The 26,609-nt window shown below is 40.9% G+C and overlaps 1 protein-coding gene across 1 annotated transcript; it reads left to right on the plus strand.

Annotated features, from left to right (window-relative positions):
• The first annotated feature begins 36 nt into the window (after positions 1–36).
• Positions 37–25,494, plus strand: LOC106023509 (uncharacterized). Its single transcript, XM_034063517.1, has 7 exons — positions 37–376; positions 2,284–2,503; positions 11,201–11,249; positions 17,487–17,595; positions 23,529–23,602; positions 24,058–24,168; positions 25,189–25,494. The coding sequence occupies exons 1-7, from the start codon at positions 37–39 to the stop codon at positions 25,492–25,494; spliced, it is 1,209 nt and encodes a 402-aa protein (XP_033919408.1).
• The last annotated feature ends 1,115 nt before the right edge of the window (positions 25,495–26,609 follow it).

Raw genomic sequence — 26,609 nt, forward strand, 5'->3', positions numbered from 1 at the left:
AGCTGTGAGAGCCAATCACGAGGGCGGATAGTCGTTATGGGTGGGGACTCGTCTCCTCCCCTCAGCGGCTCCCCTCAGCGGCTCCCCTCGGTGGCTCCCCTCGGTGGCTCCCCTCGGTGGCTCCCCTCGGCGGCTCCCCTCGGCTCTCACCGCAACTGCAGTCCCTTGGTGCGGTCTCGGGAGCGGATTCCGAGGGCACAGCGGGAGTGTTGTCACCTACCCCCGGGGAAATGTGGGCCGCCCACTCGGCGGGTACAGCCCCTGGTGTCCTTCCGCTGCTGTGAGCCCGCACAGGACGCGCTGCTCTGTCCCAACATGGTGGCCGCTGCTTCCTCCCGCTTTCTGGCCGGGGGGGGACTGGCCGCGGACGTCGAAGGTGGAGATCTGACAGGCACCGCTTACTGTGCTTAAGGTGTACCTGTGCCAGCCACAAATGTTGCTTAAAGATCAGGATGCGGAATTGTCTAAAAAATAACACTGTTAAATAAGGTCAAACATACCAATTTTAATAATGGAATCATAGAGTAGTTTGGAAGGGACCTTCGAAGGTCATTTAATTCCAAACCTCCTGCAATGGGCTGCGTCATCTTCAATTAGACGGGATTGCTCAGAACCACATCCAGCCTGGCCTTGGATGTTACCCTCCAGCGCGCCACCCAGAGCCCAAATCCCAAAGTGGAAACATGCAGCCGCTGCTCCACAGCAAAGGTGCCAGGACGGAAGGCTGTTGGTGGACCATACTTGGCAAGCACCGGCACAGCTCCAGCAACACTGGGGATCTGTGCTTGCTGACCCACATAGTGCTCCTCTCAAGCTCGGTCTTGTTACTCAGAGCCCAGCTCCAAAACTGAAAACATCCAGCGACTGCTCCCACACAGAAACTCAGGTGGGAATGAGAAGGCAACACATTTTTAGAGGTTTTTTTTTTGGTTTTTTTTTTTTTTTTTTTGTTTCTCATCAGCCTCAGAGGCTGTTGTTAGTATCACCCAAATCCCACCATACTCCAGTCTCCCATGGGCCTGTTGGCTCGAGGGGCACTGCTGGGCTGGTCCTCCCCAGCAAGCCTTTGATCCACCTGGCAGAGCACCGGGCACACTGCCACCTCTCCACAGGCAGCCCTCTAATCACTGACTGCACAGCACGCCAGACACCACCAGACAGGCACCATGCACGTTCTTTTCATCTTACATAGTTCAGTAGATGATACCTAAAGTGTGGGAATACTTTTTCGTTTGATCTTTTTTGTTTCAGAAAAAAACCCCACACCAGAATTCTTTTATTTGCTTTCCTCTACTACATTTTTTTTTCAAAGGAAAAACTTGCCTTATTTGATCAGCTCTTGGGTATGCCAGGTTCAGGATCTTGTCTGCTATAATACCCTGCCTCAGGCACTCCGGTGAAAAGCCTAAATACCTTAAACTAAGAGGATGTGCTAACTGCCCTGATGCAGTTTCAGCACAAGAACTTCAGTACCTTTTTATTCCAACAGCCTCTTTTACTAATTGATTTGAACTGTTATATTTATTAGCTGATTCTTTTTTATGAAGATTCTTACATTGCCTGTTACTGCAATGCGGATATCATTAATCATACCAATGTTTAGGTCAGCCCAAGAGCAGACTAAATAACTTGAAAAAATAGCTCTTACTGGCATTGCATGATTATTTTTTTTGGCTATTCTACTTTAAGATACATGTTTTAGTTTTCTGTTACTAATTCTACTTGACTCAAAGAGATTAAAATTGTGGTGGAGGCATGGGCAGTATTTATGTGATTATTTCCCTCATAGTGCTGTCCAGAATTGATAAAGGCTCAATAGTGAACTTGGATTTCTGAATACCCTTTGACAGTTTCCTTTGCCAAAGGTTCTTAAGGAGATTTGGTTACCATGGAAGATTATCAGAAATCCTTATTAAAAATAGAATAAGGAATAAAAGGTTTTTACAGTAAAATCCCAAAGAGTTTTGTGCTAGGATTTGGGCTGTTGAACATGCTAATTTTAGGATTTTAGTATTTTCACTCTTTTAGAATTTCTAGGAGCTTTTGTTAATTTTTCTTTTACCCCTTTTAATGTGCTTATTGTTTCTCCTTTCTATAATTTTAAGTCCTTTCCCTTCTCAGGAAATACCACATCCTAGCATCTGTCACTTCCTAACAACCTTTATTCAATCTCCAATGACCCATTTGACAAAAACATAAAATTGTGCATTTCAACGTTTTGATTTCATACTTTCTTTCTCTGCAGATTTAACCTCTCATACTTTCTTTATATGGTTTCTACAGGATGCTCCTTTTTTCCTGGGTTTATGCTACACAAGCCAGGGAGCAGTAAAAGCCAGCTGCTTCCCAAGGAATATGGAGCCAAGAGTGAGAACACAACCAGCAAGACAAGAGCTTCACACCAGCCAGGACTCCATCCCACAATATCCAAGCAAGGTGAGCAGGGCAGGTCCAGTGATGTTCAGAGGATCAGGCAAGTTGATGGTGATGAGGCAAGTACAAGGTAAAGCCTTGAAGGCAACCTGCCAGTCAGGGTTGGGACCTGTGAGGGTAACCAGAATCAGGCACAGTCCCGTGATCGCTGGGCAGGTGCACAGTGATGAGGCAGTTTGAAGATCAAGGTAGGAACTCAGCTCACAGGTCACAGTCCAGATCAGTGGAGTCCATGGCAGGGCACAGACCTGACTGTGACTCTGCTGAAGTTAAATACAGTGCTGAGCTTACATGAAGTGTCCCATAGGCACAGGGTGTGGATGGAGGCACAAAGAGAAGCCATTAAGGTCTATTCATGCACTCAGAGCCCTGACAACACACTGTTTCACTGGGGTATACACATACTAAAACTACCGCAGACAATATTTTTCCACTAGGGGGCTAATGTCCTTGTTTCAGGGTTGCTACTCATTCAGAAGCATCTACAAGTTATTATTCCTAAGGGACTGCTGTGCTGGAAAGGTGTTACAAACTGTCTGTAGTGTGCAGAGCGTGGCTGAGATCTGTGGGAGAGGCACTCATTTGTTAAGGCAGGCTGTTCAGGTTTGGTAATCTGGGATTATGTCAGGAGGGATTGTGTCACCCATGTACCCTGGCTGTTACATCTACATCATACAGCTGACTCCTAATGCTGAGTGCTCACCCAGATAAACCAGTATTAGCACCCTGCAAGGATCTCTCTAAGGAATGTTAACAGCATTCTACAGAGAGATAAAACACAAATACATATGGAAATTTGTGCAGCTATTTTACATCTTTCAAGTTGTAGCTAAACAGGAAAACATCAGGAACACCACAGCGGTGACAAGATGCACTTACATTTCAGTAGTGGTGTAGAAGAAATAATAACAAAGGGAAGCTATGCAATTTATGTAGAGTAAGGTGGTTTGATTTTATTTTTTAAGCCTGGTTGGAAATTCCTTCATGAGTTGCATTTTACATGAATACCTGTCAGCAAAATCTGGTTTGGTGCCAATCAAACATTATGACCTATATTAACATTCTAGAAACCGGAAGGACTGGCCTCGTACCTCATGTCAGAACTGCAATTCAATCTCTGATGTCTAATTTAAAGTCAGGTTAAATTACTTTTCACAATAGGAATTTACTTGAAATGTGTTCACTCGTTTTGATAGTGCATCCCTTGCCAAAGGGATCTTTGACAAAGCATTTGACAATCTCAGTGAATCTCAGGTTGTCTACCTTTCTTCATAAAAACAAACGAAAAAAGTGTTTGCTACAGTAACTTAAATTGCTAGGCTTAAAAATAAAAACTGATGCATAATGTTTGGGGTGTTTTAATTTTACTGGGACTCACATTATTATATCCAGTAATATGATGAATATTTAGTTCAAGCATTACTTGATGACTTGCTCAAGAAAGCCAAGTAGCCAGACACTTGAGTTTTCCTGTGCCTTATGCAGCAGAGTCTCTTTTAGTTTAAAAGTGTTCTTGTTGGAAAATCCTAATTTACAGTACTGCATCTAAAAGGCTTTTTCTAATGGGAACAGAGCTGTCAGAATGTAAAAATGCCCAACAGTGACACTTGGTGGTTATTTACGTAACTTGCACCCTTCTCACCATTAGCATACATGAGACGCAAAATGATCCTCAGATTTTCAGTCAGATTTAGTAGCTTGAACAATATATTTATGGAAGTCTGCATTTCCCAGGCATCTTTCTTTTGAAAGAATTTAGAAGATTGCTTTAGAAGCATCAAGTAAGCCTCATGTTGTTCTGTGGTGCTGAGGTGTATTTGAATTTTTTAGATGCAGAAACTAGAAACTAACCAGGTGCCAAAATATGTGCAGTTAATTACTGCACAATACAAAGTGGTTTGATACTTGCTGTATTCCCTTGGCCACGTGTCCCTTCATGTCCTGTTGTAATCTCCTACATCTTCCTGGCCTATACACTCCCACTTACTTTTCAATCAAGCTCTGTATGGATTGGAAGTTATATTTTCATGAAAAAGGCATTGGCTGTGTGATTATTCTCCAAACGTGGCAAATTTAGGACATTATTCACCACAACTGAATACCTAAAAATCATAGAATATGAAGAAAAAAACCTCTCATGTGAACTCCTGTTATTTGACTGACAGAGGGTTATCAGTACCTTGCTGGTCTCATGCAGGTTTGTGTTTCCTGATTGCACAAGAGTCAGATGAGGCTTCCAAAACCAGCAGGTCACTAGCAGTCAGCACTCACAGTCTAGTGACTGCTCCTGCACCCCAAGGCCTGACTGCTCCCTAGAAAGTTACCCAAGAGACCTGTGGCAGCTGTGAGAGTCATGCCAGTCCGTTCCTTACTCCTTTGGGGTATAAAAACAGGGAGAGATGGGGACTGACAGCTTAATTTCATTATTGTTTTCCAATCTCACCAAGAATTGCATTTTACAAAAGTAGTAACTGCCAGGGCAGGGAGTGGTTGAGACATAGAGACTTTAGCATAATCTGAAAATAAGGTGTTTGGGCACCTGATACTGGTTACTCCTCACCTCTGAGAAAAACAGCTCGAGGAGGTGGAAAGAAAGGGTAAAACCAGAAAGCGTAAAAAGAGACAGTCCTGGTGGCTGAAATACTACTGGGGATAGCTGACTGTTTCACAGTGTTTCTCATGCAGGCTCTTGTATGATTTTTGGTGAGGGCAGGAGGTATCAGTATTGGTGGTTTACGTGAGGGGAGTAGAAAGGTACAGGTTATGCAGGGCATATTTATGTTGCACAATGAGCCAACAGGACTGACTACTGTGCTGTGATGTGTTTGAAAGAGATCCCATTGCTTTTTCTCTGAAGATGCTCTATGGACTTTCCAGGTCAATGATACCCTGAGGGAAATGGGAGCAATGTCATGGTGATGAATGTAGAATTTTCCACTATGTAACTGAAGTATCTTATTTTATAAAATCCTCTTGAAATATTTTGTCTGGCTGTTATAGGAGATGAAAGTCATTATAATCTATTCACTATCAAAATAGTACGAATTCTAGATATTTTGTATATTAATTCCGAAAACTAATAATTTGTATGAGAGTGTATTCATTGAAGGAGTCTTGTATTCAGGCTTTTCTGAAAGGTAGAAATATTTTCACATGGAATAAGCATCTTTCACTTATTTTCACATTAGAAAGAAATACTTTCTTCACTTGAGGCCCTTCCTGGAACTCATTCAACTATGAGAACACTTGCTTTTAATAAGGGATTGTTTAAGCCAGTGGGATTCCTGGAATTCCTGAGCCATTTATGCTCTTCTGTATGCTTTTCGTAGCACATCCTAAGGAACATTTTCTTTCACCCCCAGAGACTTAATGACGGTAAGAAATAGTCATTAAAATTATGATGGCTTGGACTGGCAAGTATGTATATACAGCACAAAGGCATCTACACTTGTTTCACAGAATAATAATATTTAGTATATTATAGTAGTTTCAGAAAAAAATAGCAAGTACTTTTACAAATATTAGTTAAGGTTTTTCATATGCCAGTGAGTTAGGCATTGATAAACTGAAAATTGTTACCTTAACAATATTATTAACATGAGCTCTGCAAATCCCATTTTATCACAGAGAACACTAAATTGCAATGGAATTCCTGTGAATCTTATGTCTAAGGCAAATAAAAAAAAATCCTTGAGGGATCTTTTCTTAGAGAAAGAATGGAAAAGGAGCTGAGTGGACAAAGAAGGTGGTTGCACCTAATTTGAAGCAGTTGTTAAGTTACTTGCCTTGGTACTCTTCAGAGTCACAGGCTCTGTAGAGATGTGTCTTCTTTTAAAATTATATATATGAGTTTTTCTGACCAGGCCACCATGTCTAAATTCTCCTGGGGAAAGGAAGTTCACTTTGCACTGTGAAAAGACAAGATAGACTATATGAGGACTACCCTACCTGGTCGCTTTTTAAAGAACTAGGAGATGAATGCATAGAATGATGGATTATCTTTGCTTTAGGATAATGCAGTTCCCATTGGGGATGGGGAAGGGGAAGAAAGGGAGGATAGAGAAAAGATGAAAATAATGTCACAGAGCCAAAAGTTGTGATATCTCATTAAATTCCATAACAAGCTATACTGGAAACAAAGTAGATCAGAGGAGGGAAACCACCCATCTACATTTACAAAACAGACTATGGCCAGATCTTTGTAATTGTACTTTTTGGCTTCATACAGCAGGAGATTAATGATTAACATCTTTAAGGAATTATCTTCCTTGATTATCTCAGGAAAACATCTCAGAATCAGGAACTTTTATGCACAGTGACTCAAGCAGGGTAAAATATTTACACCTCTATGACACCATTTTTCCTCAACCAGACCCCACTTTTGTCACTGCAACCTTCCCTCCTCACATGCTCTCTCGCAATCTCAGTTGTTTCCCTAACAGTATCAATTTCCTATCTGTGCTTTTCTATTTCTGGCTTTTTGTTTACTTTCTCGCAGATCTCTGCCCTTCTATTTTAGTACTCATCATTTTTTCAAAGTCACAAGTGATAGTGGGCTTTGGCAATTCCACTATTAGCTAGCTGACATGAATTGACATAACGGATCTGTTTGCACTCTCATGGTAGCAGCTCCTGGCTTTACAAGTTCGCATGTATTCAATTACTCAGATACAACTTCAGTTGGTGCCTGTAACAAAAAATTCAGTAGTGGAATATGAACTATGACAGAGGTGGAGTTGCCACAAACACACTCACACTTTCAAATCCTGTTTCCAGAGGAGCGTTGAACAGGCAGGGCAATGTTCTGACCACTAAGGCGCTGGTTTGACCCATGGTTTTGTGTCCCAACAAGACCATTTGGTTTGTAGATTTGATCCTGAAAATATCCTTATTTTATAGTGAACACCAAACATCTCCAGTTTTCAACACAGTCTGGGCTTACATCTTGAGTAAGCTCATGAGCATGGGGTTTTAATTCAGGAAATCCAAACTTAATTTCCAAAAAGAAATAATCCCTTTAAATTGATTCTGTGCCAGAGTACTGACATGTAGTCTTGCACAGAGAAACTAATTCTGCTAATATCTCTCTAAATAGAAAATAGTTTTCACAGCTCTATGTTTCATTGTATCTCTTTTATACCATTATCTTATTATTCAAAACATTATCATCAGTATAAAAGATTCACTGACTAAAATGTTAGTAACTTGTTCATTATTTTTAAGTGGAAAATTTAACAGCTAAGTTATAAAAAAGCATTCTTTTTTCAACATCTGTAAGTTAGTGTGAAAAATCACTAGAAGACATGTTACCAACCTCATTGATTCTACGATTCTTTTAAATGGAGGACTTAAATAGAATTCTCTAGTTGAAGAAAAGCCCATGTTCAGAAATAGAAACATAGGTGAAAATGTCAGAGCTATCACTTGCTATTAAATAACACAGAAATGTCTAAAACCCCACCATAGCTAAACAGAGTAGACAAGCTGAAGGTATGGAGAGTATAAGATGAATTATCCTGATACTCACCACAACATTTATGTATTAAATAAGGAAGTTATAATGCAAAACTGAGTTCAGATTTCCCATTATTTTTATATCAATATCATTTTTCCTTTTTTTCTTTGAAAATAAACTGCAATTTGTCTGAATTTTATTCTCCCCCCTCCATATTTTAAGGTTCTCTTGATACAGCATATTCCAAAGAGTGAAAGCCAACTCCTGCAGCAGGGAGGTGGAACCTCTTTTTAACAGCTCACTCTCTCCAAGCAGTGCCAGGGAGGTTACAATTATTTTGATATGTATTTCGAACAAAAGTACATTTTGCACTCAGATCATTTTTGGAGGTAAAAGTTACAATTGTCTGTTTCCACTAACCATTCAGCTTATGTTTCCATTTAGCGAGATTCCTCTCTTGCTTTCCTGATGCTCTTCACTGACAGATGGTCTGACATGTTTTGCTTTTGCATAGGAACCAGGTTCACAGCACTTCTGATCACTTAGCTCTTTATTTCAGCAGAACACTGGGAAGCCTGCCTATGTATCCAGCAGCCAGCACTCTTATATCCCAGGATGGAATTAGGTCACAGCTGGGACACACTGAGAGTGCATGCTGCAAACCTTGCTCTCAGTTAAAAAACCCCTGGTTTGTGTCAGATGCCATTAGAGAGGCTGTATTCCAGAACACTACCAGGAAATGCAATTTCACATCTTCATACTTCTCAATCCCATCTTTATACTTCTCAACCCCAATTTTTGGTTAGGTAGGATTTTGTGGAGTAGAATAAGAAACCTGATTTGTAAAATTGGGAATTAATAATGCAATAATACAAGTGGTTGGCATGAGCAGACCTGTTGGCTTTGATAGGACTATTCAACTATGCAAAATAACTCAAGCACAAATAATTATTCACCAGCTTCAACTCCAAAGCCAAAATGACATACTTATTATCAGTAAACATTATTATTTACACTGTAGTTGTGCTTTAAGGCCTCAATAAAAGACCTAGCACCCAAAAAGCCCAACCTACAGTTGGACAAAATGGATCCAGGATTGCAACTTTCAGCATGAACTGGGACCAAAAAAGGTCAATAGGAATGTCAGGCCTTAGACAGTCATGTTTTTACTGATTTTACATATAGATTCATAGATGTTTAGGAGATTTTCTTGTGTCTGTTATCCTTCTCAAAATATTCTGGAGATATGTGAAGGGAACCTTGCTGTTATTTAACAGTCTTTCTCAAACAGGTATGGTCAAATTCAATAAATCAAGCCTAATAATATCTCAGTTTCCCAGTTAAAGACTGAATGCTGATGAAAGTGCAAGAAGAGCCCAGATTCCTTGCTGCCCTGCATCTAAGCTGTCCCTGGGGGCCAGGGGAAGTGCTTTGAACTCTAGTGGTAACCAAGCAATAATAGGTTTAGAGTGACATAAAAAATGGAACCAAAATCCTGCTTATTGAAACAATGCAGAATTTAGCAGCCAGTTTCCAAGATTATCATGTCTGGTAGGTGAGTGACTGCAAAAGAGCCGCAGCACTACTCCTGCAGCCCCTGGCAAGTAGAAGGAATCTGGGTCATTTCACCTTTACAAAATGTCTGTAATCTTTCTGCTATTATTTAGTTAGAAGGGTTTTTGCCTCTGTATTAAAACCATTCACATCCTTTTTTTAGTACTAATCAAATGCTTGATGGCCTCGCTCAAATAGATTGAATGTGTTCAAACCCATTTTCCAGTGTATAAACATTACTGTCTAAAAAAAAAAGTCACAGGAAAAACTGACATCTTTGTTAGCAGCCTTTGAATTTAACATGTTGAGCAGAGTAGCTGGGAAAATGCTGGAGAGCAGGAGCTATGCTCACATATTTAGGGAGTCCATCAGGGTGAAGTGTTGTATTAGAACAGCCTGGAGAGGATGCTACCGCTTCCTTCCACTGTGTCAGTTCTCCGGATAACGAAACGGCTCCAGCTTCTGCATCTGTCAGTCTGGCACCTTCAATAAGTAATTAAATCACACTGTAGATTTGTATACATACTTGGATAAATAATAAATGACAGCTATCACACTGGCATGCGAGCATGCATGCATACTCAGGGCAGGAAATCACACACACTATTTCATTTGTTGCCAATTTATCTGTAACAAAGTGAGGAAGATGCCCTGGGGACTGGTGACTAACAAGGAGCCTTGTTTATGCTACAAATCCCATCCGGTTATTAGGCTTTGAAAAGTGCTTTGTTTAACTTATCAGCACTTCAGCAGGAATGCCAGGGGCATTATTTTTGTTCTGTTAGTGTATTTCTATTCCAGTATTACTGACTCCCATTTCACCCCTTCATAAGAGGTTACGTGTTACCTGAGGGCTGAAAATCAGGCATGTGCTTCAGTGCCTTGTTCAATCAGGATCAGGGTGGTTAACACTGAACAAACCTAAACAGGTTTCCTTACTAATTTTGCTGCATTAAACTGGAGAATCATAGAATCATAGAATCATAGAATAGTTAGGATTGGAAAGGACCTCAAGATCATCTAGTTCCAACTCCCCTGCCATGGGCAGGGACACCTCACACTAAACCATATCACCCAAGGCTTCATCCAACCTGGTCTTGAACACTGCCAGGGATGGAGCATTCACTACCTCCCTGGGCAACCCATTCCAGTACCTCACCACCCTAACAGTAAAGAATTTCTTCTTTCTCAAGGACCACAAAGCATCACAGAGAATAAGTACCCTATGAAGTATATATGCCCATCAGTTACAATTATTTTAGCATGTTAGACTTTCTGCTTAAATTCTTCACTTTACTCGATAGTTGGACACCATCTGATTCTGCAGTTATGCAATTCCAAAGGATCACAAGTGTCTGGCAAGTTTTAAGCCTGTTTCACAACAGCACTGATAAGCTGCTACTCTCTCAGATTATCAAAAAACCTGTAGTGCGCCCTTGATCAAGTTAATATTTAAAATAGTAATGCAATTTTTTTATTAGGCTCAGGTATCTTTTCAATTACTTTAAACATCTTTGTGGAGGAGAAGATTTATTTAGATGGCTTAGAAAGGCAGAGGTGTTGGTTGTTTTCCTCAGGACTCCTCTGCATTTTGAGGCAGATTTGCTTTATTCCAGGAGGAAATAGAAAACCCATCACGTTTCTTTCATAACCATAATTTAGAAGACCTGTCATACCCTTGCCATTGGGCAATCAAGTTAATAATTGACAAAGATGCATAGCTGACCTTATTGAATGATTCCACCCCAACACTGTCAGATGGTGTAACTTACTCAGCACCTCTCAGTCATTTCTGGAAAGAGGAATGGTAAGCCCAAATTTATGCAGGTCTTCTGATCCACGGTAGGAAATGTTCTTTCATATTATCATAAATAGAAAATTGAAGTATTAATTTATACTTTCAATCATTAGATTACTTTTGGAAAAATTACATGAATCAATTCTTCCCTTTCAGGTACATCAATTTTTTCTTTTGCTTGTCATTAGTTAAATATCAAATATGTCAAATAATGAGCTGTCCAGTGTATCCTCCTTGATCATCTGAATTTGTTTTGTATTTTAGACTGGGAGCAGCTGTTCACTTATCAAAGAAATCTCACCATGAGGTCAGACAGTAGCATGCCTTCCTAACAAATTTAATCCTCAAAGCAAGGTCTATTTTACTTCTAAACAATAGCAGATGCTCATGGAAAAACATAATAACTCGTTTATTAGCAACTGAATCTGCCAAGTGCTTTTTAAACTATAATTCCTTCTCCTGAAACATGTTGATGAGAATGGACTCATCACTGATGCTCTAAAACTAAATTTCCTTGAGGTAAAACTGAAAGATGTTGTGAGCTGAGCTAGCAGAGAGAAAAAAGTTTATACCCAGCAGCTTCTGGCTTCATAATCAACAATCTGATTACTACTTTACACCTTTCTTTTGCATGCAAGTATTAAAAATGTATCAAATGTAACAGCTGTGCTTCAATATAATAGGCTTGATTTTGCAGAGTTCCACTAGAATTATTTTCTGAAATGCTCAGCTTTCAGTTTAAGCCAAAAGTTGTATCCAGACTGAAAAAGTTCTCCTCTTTCTCGAAAGTCTGACTGTCACACAGGGAACTTCTAGGCTTGAACAGCTCCAAAGCCTGGCCTCTGATGACGTACCTCCATGGACAATTCTTTTGCACATCTCACCCCAAACCCTGTGGTGCTTACTGAGGAAGGGATGTAAGCATAAGGACCTGATTTTAGATATTAAAACCGAGTTTAAAAATAAACATGTAAACTTCCCATGGTCACTGTCAACCAGCAGATTTAAAATATGACATGAAGCTGTACATCATCATCCATTGCAACCCCTGTAATCTTAATGTAAGTTGTCAAAAGCTGTTTCTATCATATAGAAGCATGTATGTCGCAGTACATTCAACTAACTATCATCTTGCTAGTTTGTGAAAGTAGAGGAGTCATTTTCCCCTCACTGCTTTTTACAAATCGTCACTTTATGTCCATTATCTAATATAGGTGCATGGTCTGGTGAAAACTGCCAGTGGTGTCCATACCAGACATGGGGGTTGAATCTCTTTGGTCGGTAAAAGCACTACACCAACATTCCCTATGGAATTCTCAGACTTTCAGCACTGAGTATTATTTAAACGTGACCAGTTCCACCCCTTGAAAATGCTAAGCCCTGCCCAGTTGTTTCAAAGAATACTCCTGTGCACTTGAGAAAATATGGTTATCAGCTTTACAACACCGTGGTGTTGCTCACCACCTTGCAAATGGTGAGAGCTGGGACATAAGCCATATTACTGTTGGCTCCCGGTAGGTGTCTCTAGTAATTGGCCGGGTGATTTAGGGACAATTCTCACGTATCTCAGTCCCTCTCTCTGCTGTATAAGGTGCTCAGGAGTCTGACTCTGCACTAGGGAATTCATGGTGGGGAGATACCCAAAAGATAGGTACTGTGGCACTTATTTAAAAATTGAGGTGGCGGAATTTAAGGCTTTCTCTAGATCTTTGGATTCAAAGTGTGTTTGTCAGAATAATTTACTCCTGAACATTGGGGTTTGGTTTTGATTGTTTTGGGTGTTTTTTTTTCTTCCTCCAAATGAAGTAGATTGACTTCTACTGGACTATACACTGTACCATCCCATTCTGGCTGTGGCACAATTCCCAAGAATATTCTATGATTCTATGATAATATTTGGATTAGAAACACCAGTATTTTAGGGTTTTTAAAGATAAATCATAGAATCATAGAATAGTCAGGGTTGGAAAGGACCTTGAGATCATCTAGTTCCAACCCCTCTGCCATGGGCAGGAACACCTCACACTAAACCAGGTCACCCAAGGCTCTGTCCAGCCTGGCCTTGAACACTGCCAGGGACGGAGCATTCACAACGTCCCTGGGCAACCCATTCCAGTGCATCACCACCCTCAGAGTAAAGAACTTCCTCCTTATATCCAATCTAAACTTCCCCTGTTTAAGTTTTAACCTGTTACCGCTTGTCCTGTCGCTACAGTTCCTAATGAAGAGTCCCTCCCCAGCATCCTTATAAGATAAATCTTAGACTAACATTACGTGTTCAAAATGGTATTAAGAAAATTGTATAGAAAATCTTGACTTGGGTATCTTGATATTATACAATGGGAGTTCTGTGGTTGTGAAGTATGAGGAATTCTTCAGCTTCTCTCTGTCTCACAGACTTGTGAACAGACTCATTTCAAACCTCACCAGTGTGAGCAGCATGAATCCTGAAGGAACTTCATACTTGATCTACTGTGCTAGATTTATGGCATGCCCTAATTTGCAGCTAATTAAGTTACTAAAACATGATGCTTCTGGTGACAAATGGTGCAAGTTCACCCCACTTCTCCCATAGCAGAAATGTTTCTGGCAGAGAAGCCTGATTTCCATATGCTCCCTAGAAACCTTCCACTATCCCCTTTTGATTCATCAAAGCTGCTTTACAGTATCAGTATCCTATTATGAAATAATAGTTTTTATTGGCACTCTCAAAGTTTCTGGCCTAAAATAATGGAACCATAGAACAGTTTGTGTTGGAACGGACCTTAAAGCTTATCCAGTTCCAAACCCCTGCCATGGGTAGGGACATCTTTCACTAAAGCAGGTTGCTCCAAGCCCCATCCAACCTGGCCCTGAACACTGCCAGGGATGGGGCAGCCGCAGCTTCTCTGGGCACCCTGTGCCAGCACTCAGCACCCTCACAGGGAAGAGGTTCTCCCTAATGTTACCAGTAATGACAATTTTAATTGTGCTGTTTGTAAACATGTAAACATGTAAAACTATGATATGAAAGGAAGCTCCTTAAAAATCTATTGTTTTAGGCAAAGTCACCCCAAATATTTCCTTTTGTTAAGATTCTTTAATGCCATCTAAAACTCAAAGCCTTATGACACAAAATACTAACTGCCATGAACACTACTTCAATCTCTAATTCAATCTGCTAGTTCAAATGTTCAAAGGCTGGCTCAAGATTTTGGAAGGGGTACATTAATTCTGGCAGACTTATAGCTATGTCAGATATCATCTATCTTCTGTTTCTATCAGATCCAGCTGGGCGGTCCCCTGGAAACCAGGCTAAAGCCAGCTCGAACAACAGTTTGAGTGCTTGGACTCAATAAATCAGAGACTTGATTATGTGCACATAATCTATTAAAAATAAATGAAAGATTTGGCATGTTTTTCCTAGCCTATCTACTCAGGACAAGACTAAGCCATTCATATCTCTGCTGAAGGTGACCCCAAGCATCTTTTTCCCCCAACTGCTCTATTAATATAAGAATGGCTATACCCCGTCATGCAAAAGCCAGCTTGCGGGCTCTGCAGCAGTGGATGCCTACAGAAGAATAAAAAAGCATGAATGATGCTTCCACAGAATACTCTTTCATTCCTTAGCAACTGATGCTTCAGGAACTTCCTCAGTCAGAGGAATTACCTTCACATTTAATAGTATTTGATGCCCAGTACCTCTTGAACTCAGACATTTCTACCATCCCTGAGAAGGTCCACTGCTTAACTGTATGTGTAAAGAACTGCCTAGTTCTGTGCTGTTAATACAGGATCATTTCCTGGTTCTTTGCTCTAATTCATAGTCCTAACTCTCAGAGCTTGAACATTTTCAAGGTCTCAACAGGAACCTGCACCCAGCTGATGCTTCACGTGGTAGCTTACCTCAGCAGCCAGAACTGCTATCAGATGGCAACACAGCAACAATCAGTTTTCCCATTTTTGGAACAGCACAAACTCTGTTTCTGCAGACTTGCTCATGTAAGTCAGCAGAAGATGAGTCATCTGGAAACAAACGACTAATCATGTCCCCTAGGAGCCATATAGTAAGTTAATTATTGTACAACACATTCTAATACAAAATACATGACTGGTTTCAACTTCTTGAGGTTGCAAAGGGCAAAAGAGCTTCTCAAATTTTCCATCAGTTATGGTCTGGGAATGCTGGGTTTCCCTTGACTCCTATCTATTGCATAATCAGAAACACATTCAGTTCCCTTTCTTGTATGAGACAAAGCTAAGGAAACGTGTTATTACTTTGCAAAAATAAAGAGGAGATACCTAATCAGCTTATGTCATGGATGCAGTGTTTATAAACACAACTGCTCTGGGGCAGTTCCTCAGCTGACGAAAACTATTACAGCTTGCATGATTTGAAGTAATGCTCTTCTGAACCTGCAAATACCCCATCAGTATTGCATGGGAAGTCAAAATATAGGCATATGGTGTGCCATATGAATTTTAGGGAGCATTGTGTTAAAACCTCCTTACCTGGACTTCACCTGTCACTGTACTGGACTTGAATCCGATCATTGCTGTGTTGTAGTTACTCTTACACAGTCATTGCAGCTTTACTGGGGTAGTGTGGGGTTGGTATCTCACCAGGAGATAATCTTATCAGTGCATAGAGGGGAAAATCTGAAAACAATGCAAATTTCTTTAGCATCTGAAAAATTTCTATTGAGAATCAGAAACAAATACATTCATACCTTAACAAACAGTAAAGGAGAAGGACTTTTTCCAGTAGTTATGGCACATTGTTTTAAAAAAGCTTCAGTCTTTATTTACAGATCCTCATTACGGGAAGGAAAGACTGGTATTAAAGTGTTGATTTAAAATTGCTAATTTTAACTCACAGTTTTAGGAATGGCTGTGGTGAGAGATCTGGGTTCCTGAATACTCACTTGGCAGACCTACATGATGACTCCTCTCTTCTTTCTTGGAATTATTCTATGCAAAATACAGATTCTGTCCAGTTTTCTATTTAAAAAAAACTTATATAAATAGGTCAGATACTTGGAAGTGCACTCAATGATCTCTCATATAGGCAAGTGCCAACCAGGTATTTGGAAAACAAATAAGCAGGCCAAATTGGGCAACAAGGGACAGCATATATACAGCAATACCATAATCTGTAAGTGTGCCATCTTCTCATCTGAATGCCTTACTTCAGTAATGGAAAAATAATACCCATTCCATATAGTGCTAGACCTCTGTGGTCATTAAGACCACATTAAGACCATGTGAACATCATTTTTTGATCGCCATACAAAAGATAACTGTAATTGATGCCATCTCCTTTTGGACTTTGCTAACCATATGTAGGCAGTGGAGAACCTTCAATAACCTTCAAGACTCTACCCCAAAGGCAAGGAACTTATTTGGAGGCTCCCTCCCAATTTCAGAAGTTGCTCTCTCAGCTTCTGGGATTGATAGAAACATTCAAATCACTTTATTTCAAGAAAGAAAGAACACTAACCACACTGTACTAAGTTTTCTTTAAAGACTGATCTCATTGTGGTTATGGCAATAGAACATACAGTCAAATTTAAGTGTGTCTATGGTGTGCTAAGATGGAGTAGGCAGGTCCATCAGCCATTACAGACTGGCTAATGCATCTTAATAAAGGTAGCAAAAAACTTCCAATGTGGTAAGGAATCAATATCAAGTAAGAACAGCTATTTTACCTCTCATTGTATCAAACAATCCTGGCAGAGATGAACAGATTGCCAAACCGGCTATTACTGCTTACAGGCAATGATTTAGGAGCAAAGACTGGAAGAGCAATGTACATACTTCAGCTTTTCCCTTCAGGTATATGATCATACACTTTGAATTTCAAAATGCCATTTCATCATTTCTCAGACTTACGGAATTCTCACCCTCCCTCTCTAAAAACAAAGCTCAATACTATTCCTAAATTATAGACTTAGCTAAGCAAACAAAAGGATTTATTGGAAGTAATGACTTTAGGAGTCTTTTTGCTACGTAGCCTATGATACACACTAAGAATATCATTCTGCCATCAAAGGAAGGCAGAGAACACACTGAACATTCTTTCAGTACATTTAAGTGATAGACGTAAGTGCAAAAGAGGAAGAAAAATGGTAATGCTCACTTATGCATGACATCTATACTTAGTTTCTGTGACTCTCTGCTAATCATAATAAATTACTATTAATGAACTGAATATGTCAGTCAAAATACTAATTTACTGAAGAGTCTGTACTACTTATTTTCCAGGAATCCCTCCAAATTTGGCAACCTTGTAATCACAGTGACTTCAGCTGCCCCATCTGTCTCCAGACAGCTACTCTCCCAGTAGAAACCAACTGTGGACATTTATTCTGTGGTAAGTTTCCTGGACTGATGGTGCAGTGCTCAACCAGGCTACAAAATAAAGCAGTTCTTATAGAAATCTCACATCCTACTAAGAACCAGGACCAAGCCATTCTCCCTGGAACTAATAATGTAAGTGCTCTTACTAGAAGCAGGAAAAGTCCCATTTTTACACAGAATCACAGAATGGTTTGGGTTGGAAAGGACCTTAAGATCATCCAGTTCCAATCCCCTGCCATGGACAGGGACAACTCACACTAGAAACATGTTACCCAAGGCCCCATCCATCCTGGCCTTGACCACTGCCAGGGATGGAGCATTCACCACTTCTTTGCACAACCTGTTCCAGTGCCTCACCACCCTCACAGTAAAGAATAGGTTATCTCACAGGATACTGTTAAATTAAAACACAAACTCATGGAATGGGTAAAATGCACCACAAAATCACACAATTTGTATTCAGCTGTGCAAAAACCCCAAACAAACAAACAAAGAAAAAACACTGCAGTTATAAAACTCAACAGTCTAATAATCACACACTGTGTAACTGAGATAAATAGATCGAGATGTAACGAACACGAAGTCTTACCTCCAAGCATGAACTCACTTCTGGGAAGGCAGCTTGTCTTTTTAATCAACAGCCTAAAAATCCAGCTAGCCCATAAAATTAATCCTGATTGTGTTTATTGGTGAAAATTGATGTGCTAGGCTTAGGTCTGATTCTGTTCCAGACTTGCTTCCCATAAGAAACAATTGTGTAAAATAAAGAAATGGTCTAGAGCAATGCGGCATCATTACATTGGCTTGTGGTCCTGTAAAAGCTTTCTAAACATAATAAAAAATAGTGGAAGTTACATATTAAACAATTCAAAAAGTGAGTTTCTAATCATGTATAAAGCTTCTTCTTTTTTATTGATTTTTAAGTAAATATTAAAATCTTGTGACCACATTATGTAAATGTGGGTTCAAAGACATCTCATCACAATGCATGCTCAGTAACTGGATATTCCAGCCCAGGATCTGGCTTAACAGAAAACAGAGAGATCCATACTCACAGGGCTCTTCTGCTGATGCTGCCCACGTTCCTGTCCTCCCCAGTGCATCTCTAGTCACTGGATAATCTAAGTAAACCCAGAATTCTCTAGCTAAATGTGTCTGCTAAATGCCTTCTTTGAGGCTGTTAAGCCATATGGTTAGGATTACAAAATTGAAATAATTTTTCAAAGGGAAAGCAAGGATGAAGCGTGGAATAGTGGAGGGAGTTATCTTCATAATTGCATTTATAAAGGGGATTTCAGGATTTTTAAGGCCCACATTCTGCACTGTTAGAGCCAGTGTAAGCTTTGCTTCTGCTTTGAAAGGCAGCAGAATAAGGCCACCAGCACACTTGGAGTGAACACTGTTCCTCTCAGATCTCTGAGATACATCATCCAGTGAACTTACATGTGAAGTTTACAACCTCCCTGCCCCAGCTGCTTATCAGGTTCCTTTCTAAGTGCCCTCATCCTCACAGCAGGGCTGGGAAGACAAATAGAGTTCACCATGATCTGATGAGGCTGAAGCTGCCCCAGGAGGTTTTTCAGGGCTACTGTGCAGCACAACATCAGCAGTGTCTGGCAGAAGAGAAGGCAGGCAGCTGGAGGCAGTACTGTCTGATACTGCAACAGCAAGACACATCAGGAGACACTGCTCAGAGTCATAAAGCTTCTTTCTACTGCTCTGGCATTTTACAGAGACCTCAAAGCAAGTGCATATTATAGTTACAAGCTATCTACACTTTTTTTTTTTTACCATATAAGAATGTTACAAAAAGACATCAGCATAAATGAAAACAAGGGTCTGTGTTGTTGGTGCTTAGTGCAATAGAAGCACATTTTTATCTTTAGGAAGTGTCATTTTTCTCTAGATTGAAATGACGCTCATATAGCCCATCTCCTCATCACCACTGCCACTCTCTCCATCCTCTGAAAACACAACAGATCAGTGGATCACCAACAGCTAGGGACACTATGTAGGGTTCATCACCCTCGTGTGTGACACCATTTAATACTTGAGGTTGTTTCATGTTTTTATAACACTGTTTTATAACATACAGGAAAAGGATGCTTTGAAAGTAACTCACTCCAAGACAAACAGTAAGCATATGGCCTCAAAACATGTTTCAAATAATGTCACAGTAGTTACAGTTTCAAGTACAAAGACAGACATTAACAACAAAGATCATAAACTTCCCTCTTTTCTGGCCTGGTGAATTTTCCCTTTTCCATCTGTGAATATGACAATGATACTGACTCGATTTTGATTTTATTTTGAGATCTACAGAGGAGAATTGCCATATACAAGCTTGGAATATATTGTTATTGTTAGCTGTATATACTTAGCCAGGCTTTACTTCCTCAAGCACACCATCACTTATGCTCTAAAGCATCAAGTCCAGTGCACTATATGTTAGGACTATGTTTATATAGCAGGAGCGGCCTCTGTAACATGTCTGGTTTTCATGTCTTAAACCAATAAAACTTTACATTGGGCTTATCAAAACCATTCTGTGTAGATCTAAGTCTGGTGTGACTGAAGTCAGTAATAAAACTTCTCTTGATGCCCTGTGGACCAGAGCTAAGGCAATGCTGAGCTCTCTTAATAAATTCCACTCTGGTAAAAGTTTTATTTAAAAAATGTGGTCAACCCAAAGCTTTTAAACAAGATTAATGTGGACTTATAAAAAATGTCTGATTTTATTATTAGTAGTAATTCATACAGTTTGTCCTGAAGTTTTCCTTTTCAGCTTCAGTTTGAACCATATGTTCAGGAAGTTCAACTGAAAAGTGATCCTTGAGCAATATTATTTTTTTCTAATTAACAATAACCACAGAGGTATTTTACAGAAACCTCCAGCCTCCCTCACAAGGCTATGCAGCAGCCTAGATTCAATCGGGATTTTGTCTAGTTTATGAAAAATGCACCAAAGCACAAATAGGTCAGCTTCAGAGGAGTCCTTTCTTTCCTGTTCTACTCAACAAAGGATTCTGCATGCAGCAAATTTTACTTTCAGAAAATCATAGAACCTTAAAATGGTTTGGGTTGGAAGGGACCTTAAAGCTCACCCAGTTCCAACCCCCTGCCACAGGCAGGGACACCTTCCACTGGAGCAGCTTGCTCCAAGCCCCTGTGTCCAACCTGGCCTTGAACACTGCCAGGGATGGGGCAGCCACAGCTTCTCTGGGCACCCTGTGCCAGCACCTCAGCACCCTCACAGCGAAGAGCTTCTGCCTAAGAGCTCATCTCAATCTCCCCTATGGCAAGTTAAAGCCATTCCCCTTGGCCTGTCCCTACAGGCCCTTGTAAACAGCCCCTCTCCAGGTTTCTTATAGGCACCCCTTAGGTGGTGGAAGACTGTTATAATGTCTCCTATAAGCCTTCTCTTCTGAAGACAAAACAAGCCCACCTCTCTCAGCCAGTGTTCATAGGGCACAGGGTTCTTTTCTGAAAGCCCTTGAAGAATTATGGGATCTCCCAGCACTGCTATCACTGGTACTGAACACAGGTGCAGCACTATGGCCGTGTGGATTATGATACAGGATCTGGACGCAGCAGGTCAAAGTGGTTCCTGAAATCAGGTGTGATGCTTGTCAAATGCCAGTGGTGGAGTGAAAGCTGGAAGATGCTGCCAGACTGCATTTATACATACCACATTAGGATTTAGCTACAAACACAGCCATGGGCTCAGCCAACAGCTCTGAACGTGCAAACAAAATATAAAAGTCAGAAGGAAAAGCCTCGCACTCAGATGAAAGTTAAAAGCACAAGTCAGAGTAAGGTTCGTAAAAAACATCTTTGGGCCAAATTTAACATCCCCCGTCCTGGTACAGAAGATGTAACTGACAGCAGCATGAACATTTTTACACTTGATTTCAAAAATGGTTTCTCCAATATTCCGCTTTTCAGTGACAACAGACAAAGCAAGTCTGGGTGCAGAATAACCCTGCACTGAGGGCTCCTAAAGACTTCTTGTTAGGATGCAGCGTACAAGACACTCCTTGCTGGTTATTCTGAAGAACAAAGAGCATTGTTCATTTCAAAAAAATAATTCCATCAAAATGGCAGTGCAGTGTTCTGCTTCTGTTCTCACTGGGGTTCTTGTCAAATTTGATCAGTTTCAATGCTGAGAGATTTTTTCCCTGACCTGTCACACTGCACACTGTGCCCAGGAGCTGAAAGTCATGCTGGGCTGCTTCTGATTAGATGCTATTTATGCTTTGCTGTTTTTGCTGTTAGTGCCAGCACTGACGTTCACATATGTCAACCTCTGCTGTCAGCCATACACGCAGTCTAATCGCACTGTCCTCAGACTCTGCCCCTTTTGCACACCTGAGACCCCAGCAGGTTGTATCTGGAAATTAGCAGTTATCTGGGTTGGAGGAATGAAAAAGAATAGAGCAACTCACTTTTCAAGAGATATGCAGTTCCAGGAGGGTCAGAGCTGAAATATGGTAAGAGGGGTGTCGTGGTTTAAGCCAAAATCTGCACAGTTCGCTCACTCACCATCCCCACCCTGGCTCCCACAACTCCCAGGGAGTTAGGAAGGAGAATACAAAGAATGTGGCCCCCACGGCTTGAGACAAGAATGGTTTAATTGCTAAGGCATATCACAAATCACTACTGCCATTACTACTACAAATAATAATGATAAAGCCAATAACAAGCGAAAAGAATACAACACCCCACCAGCCACCGACCCATAACTAACTCCACCCTGCATGGCCGAGCACCGCGTGCTCCCTCCTCCATTTCCCTCCAGAGCTCCACCCCTCCCACTCTCTCTCTCCCAGTTGCATCCTGGGCATCACGTGCTATGGTATGGAATACCTCATTGGCTAGCCTGGGTCAGGTGTCCTGTCTCTCCTTCCTCCCGGCCTCCCCTCCTCCCCGGCAGAGCACGTGCTCAGAAAAGGCCTTGAACAAAAACAGCCTCAAAACATGCTCGCTATCAAGCAACTGTTCCCAGCCCAGAAGTCAAAACACAGCACTGCACCAGCTACAAGAAGGAGAAAAAATGACTGCTACTGCTCAACCCATGACAAGGGGACAAAAAGACAAAATAGCCCCATATATGGTACTTCAGCAACAAGATGTATCATCATAAAATCCTGGAATCCCAGCATGGTTTGGGTTGGAAGAGACATTAAAGCTCATCCAGTTCCAACCCCTGCCATGGGCAGGGACACCTTCCACTGGAGCAGCTTGCTCCAAGCCCCTGTGTCCAACCTGGCCTTGAACACTGCCAGGGATGGGGCAGCCACAGCTTCTCTGGGTACCCTGTGCCAGCGCCTCAGCACCCTCACAGGGAAGAGCTTCTGCCTAAGAGCTCAGCTCAGTCTCCCCTGTTCTGGCCGGTTCAAGCCATTCCCCTTGGCCTGTCCCTACAGGCCCTTGTAAAAAGTTCCCTCTCTGGATTTCTTGTGCCACAGGGAGGCTGCATCACCAGGCTGTGCCCTGGCTGCTTATATGGGGTAACTGGCCCTCACAGCCATTAAAAACCATATGGCTCTGGAGGAATTCAATCTCTGCATATTTGCACTGCTTTTGCCCACCACTGCACTCTGAAGGGTATTCGTGTTCCTGAGTGCTTCAAACTGCAATCCAGGGAGCTTTGAGATTAAGACCTTATCCACAGGAGAAAAAACTGAATCAAAGTTTTTCTTGGGATGTCCCTGTATCTCTGCATATACCAGTGTGGAAGAGCTGAGGCTCCATTTTTACACAGTCACTTTGCAGAGTAAAACCACATACCAAAATTAAATTTTATGAATTATGAAATGAAAATAAAACAACATTCATTTTCACAATCAGTTGTAGAAAGAGGGTTTATTAGTTCTGATAACCTTCTGTAAACATTACATATCGTCAAATATATTTCATGTATCTTGATTTCCTTTTTGTTGGTAGGTTCCTGTCTGATCACCTACTGGAAACACAGTCCCTGGTTAGCAGCAATAACCTGCCCTCTCTGCAGGCAAAAGGTAAGACTTACCTCTATCTGCATTATATGTACAAAATGACAAGCCTGAGCTCTTAAGATCAACTTCATTTATTCTCTGATTTTCCATGGCATTTCAAACCCCATTTAGACTTGAATGACCCTGCATTTGCCACATGTCCCATCAGGCAACTCTGCAAAATATTAAACAGACCTCCAGCATTTTACTTCTGTATATTTTGTTGAGTCTCTGGGATAACATTCCAGAAAAAGCAATATGGATGTTCCCAATCTCATGTGATCCTGGTCAGAGGCTGCCTGTTGTACTGGAAGGCTGGATGCAGGCTGCAAATGAAAAATGTTATTGTGGAACTGATAAAGCTGGACAAAAATCCAGTTGTGAAAGAGAGACTCTGGGGAGATAGGCACTACAGAGCATTGTCCCTTATACTGGATATTCACATACACTATGCTAATGCTGATCTTTTTCTTATGAAGGTGGTTCTTCTGGATAGCATCTCTTGTGAAAAGAAACATGATAAACCAAGTAAACAAATTGTACATGACATTAGAGATTACAACAAGCGTTTCTCAGGGCAACCTCGACCTGTAAGTATTTATAAATCTACATTTACCTTGTCAGTAGCGCATAACACATAGAGGATTGAAAGTGACCCAGCAATGAAAACTAGTTTGTATCATTATGTGAATTACCTTTTTTGCACGTATTGGCAATGCCATAGTGGAAGTGTTACCATCCACTGCTGGGTCCAGCACCTTCTAGTGAAGATGCTTCTTGGAGCTCCTAGCTCAGAGGAGTCCTCCTCCGGTCATCCTGGCAGAGAGGAGAAAGCAGTGTGGGATGACATACAGGAAGCAAAGCAGAACTAGAGATGGTCAGGCTGGAACTTTCAAATATGAACTCAGATTTGAACTCCAGGATTTTAACTTGCCTCTAAAATTTCAAATCAGATTCCAGCTTAGAAAGCTGCTGGGTTTTTTTCCCCAGGTATTTCCAAATTCAGATAGCCCACACTGGCTCTGCACTTTCTTAAAGCCGGAATTCCAGCTGGTACAGAGATGTGACAGGCAGTGCAATGATATGAAAGATGAGGGTGGAAGTCACAAGTGAGGGTGTAGAATATCATCAAAACAGATCTTCCCGAAAGATCACAAGGCCTGAAAGGACTGTAGAGTCTGTTTCAATCTACAGACTAAACTAAGCACCATGGATAGGAGTATTATCTTTCAACCCAACAAACTAGCATTAATGAGTAATAATCACTCAGTCCTATAGTTCCTGCCCACACCAAGGCAAGACTTGAGGCCTCATTTTCAAGCACTCATAGCCTGCACTTGATGCCAGATTTTAAAGAAGGCATATACTCAGCACAGGCATTAAGACCCAGTTTCCAAACGGATTCACTGTCAAGCACAATACTTTCTTTTCAAGGTGGGGCAGCAGGGATTCATCTCAGAAATGGGGCAGAGTGATCAAACAGCATAGGGAGATTTGGACAGCACAGAAAGCTTCTGCATTCAAGAGGCCTTTAAAAGTGCTTGAGAGAGACAACTCAAAGACCTGCAAGCATCAGAATGCAAACTAATGTAATTAATCTGAATATTTAGTTTGCAGATTACCTTTATGACATGCCCTTATTCCTGACTCTTGCCTTGCGAGGAATCTTCACCTGGGGTGTTCTGGTGTGGCTTTTTTTCCTGCGAGTTGCTGTTTGCTCCTTTGGAACTATTGTATGCTTGTCTTCCCCATTTGACATGAAGCCTGGGCCTCTCTGTAGGACACTTGGAACCGCCGATGACATGGTGGTTGTTTCCCTTCTTTTAATTTGCTTGATAAACATATGTCAGCAAATTGCACCTAATGGGGCGAGTATGGCAAGGTCTGCAGCTCAGAGCATGCTGTCAGAGGCCTGAGTGACTCAAACTTGGATTCCTTGGTCAAAGTTCACCAAGCAATGACAGGTTTCTTTTTGATTTGGGGAGAAGATGATGGATTTGTCATTCTGCCTCTGACAAAGGCTGAAGCAGGACTCGGCAATACTTGGCATGGCCAAGTGATTTAATGTGCAAACACTTAGAAAATAAGTTTTACTCCAAATACTTGCTGGACTCTTTCACGCTAAGTTTGTCTTTAACTTACCTTCATACAAAGTGCCTGAGTTGAAAATGCCTAAAGCTATGAACAAAGCTTAAAATTACAATGCCAAACAACTTGAAGTTGAAGAGTTTTAGAACTCTTGGGCTTTAACATTTTACATCTTGGCTCCATTTGAATAAAATCTTAATTTGAGAATTTAGCAAACTGTGTAATTTGCTAAGGCTTGTACAACATAAGGAATGTTAGATAGTATCAGTACAGAATCTTGTATCAGTGCTTTGTGTTATCACAGGTGATTACACATCCACAGGAATACAGATTTCTTATAGCTCTGCAATAAGAATAGCCCTGATTTTAAAATGGATAATATGGAACTGGTAGTAACATTGGCTTGGAATACAAATGCATCTATGAAGTAGAGGTATTACAAGGGGAGAAAAGCATTAAAAAGTCATGCAAGGAATGTGAACAAATCTCTTTTTCATATAAGCCTATGCAAGGTACATCGCTTCCTTTTGAACTCTGTGCCTCCGAGCTTCAACAACGTCAGCATGACAACTTGTTTCCTTTCTAGACTTCATACACTCCTTGTGATTGCCTTGTAAGTCTTATGTCAGTTCAGCCAGAGAGGTCAAGGCTTATTTGATGATGATTCTATGATATAAATAGGAGGAAGGTTATGGAAAGGTTGCTGAAGTTGGGAGGGGTGTTTGTGTGCATGTCTGTGTGTGTTGAGCTGCAGAGTTAAAAAGGTTGGTGCAGTGCCAGACCCCCCTACACATCTGTCCCTGTACAATCTGTACATTTGCCATGTGTTTGGAGTCAGTGGACTTTATGTATGAATTGTATATAAAATAAAAGCATTAAAAGTTATGAATATTTATTGTTCACAATACACTGGTCTCCAACAGCTTGTTCCTTCTCTGTATTT

Source organism: Melopsittacus undulatus, chromosome 6 (assembly GCF_012275295.1).
Source record: "Melopsittacus undulatus isolate bMelUnd1 chromosome 6, bMelUnd1.mat.Z, whole genome shotgun sequence".
Classification (NCBI taxonomy): domain Eukaryota; kingdom Metazoa; phylum Chordata; class Aves; order Psittaciformes; family Psittaculidae; genus Melopsittacus; species Melopsittacus undulatus.

Bases quoted from the DNA above. Each gene is read 5' to 3' on its own strand.
- LOC106023509 (XM_034063517.1), top strand. From the start codon at position 37: ATGGGTGGGGACTCGTCTCCTCCCCTCAGCGGCTCCCCTCAGCGGCTC. The intron at 11,250-17,486 runs GTAAGCCCAAAT...CTTATTTTCCAG, and splicing joins CATTTCTGGAAAGAGGAATG to GAATCCCTCCAAATTTGGCA. The intron at 24,169-25,188 runs GTAAGTATTTAT...CTGAATATTTAG, and splicing joins TCTCAGGGCAACCTCGACCT to TTTGCAGATTACCTTTATGA.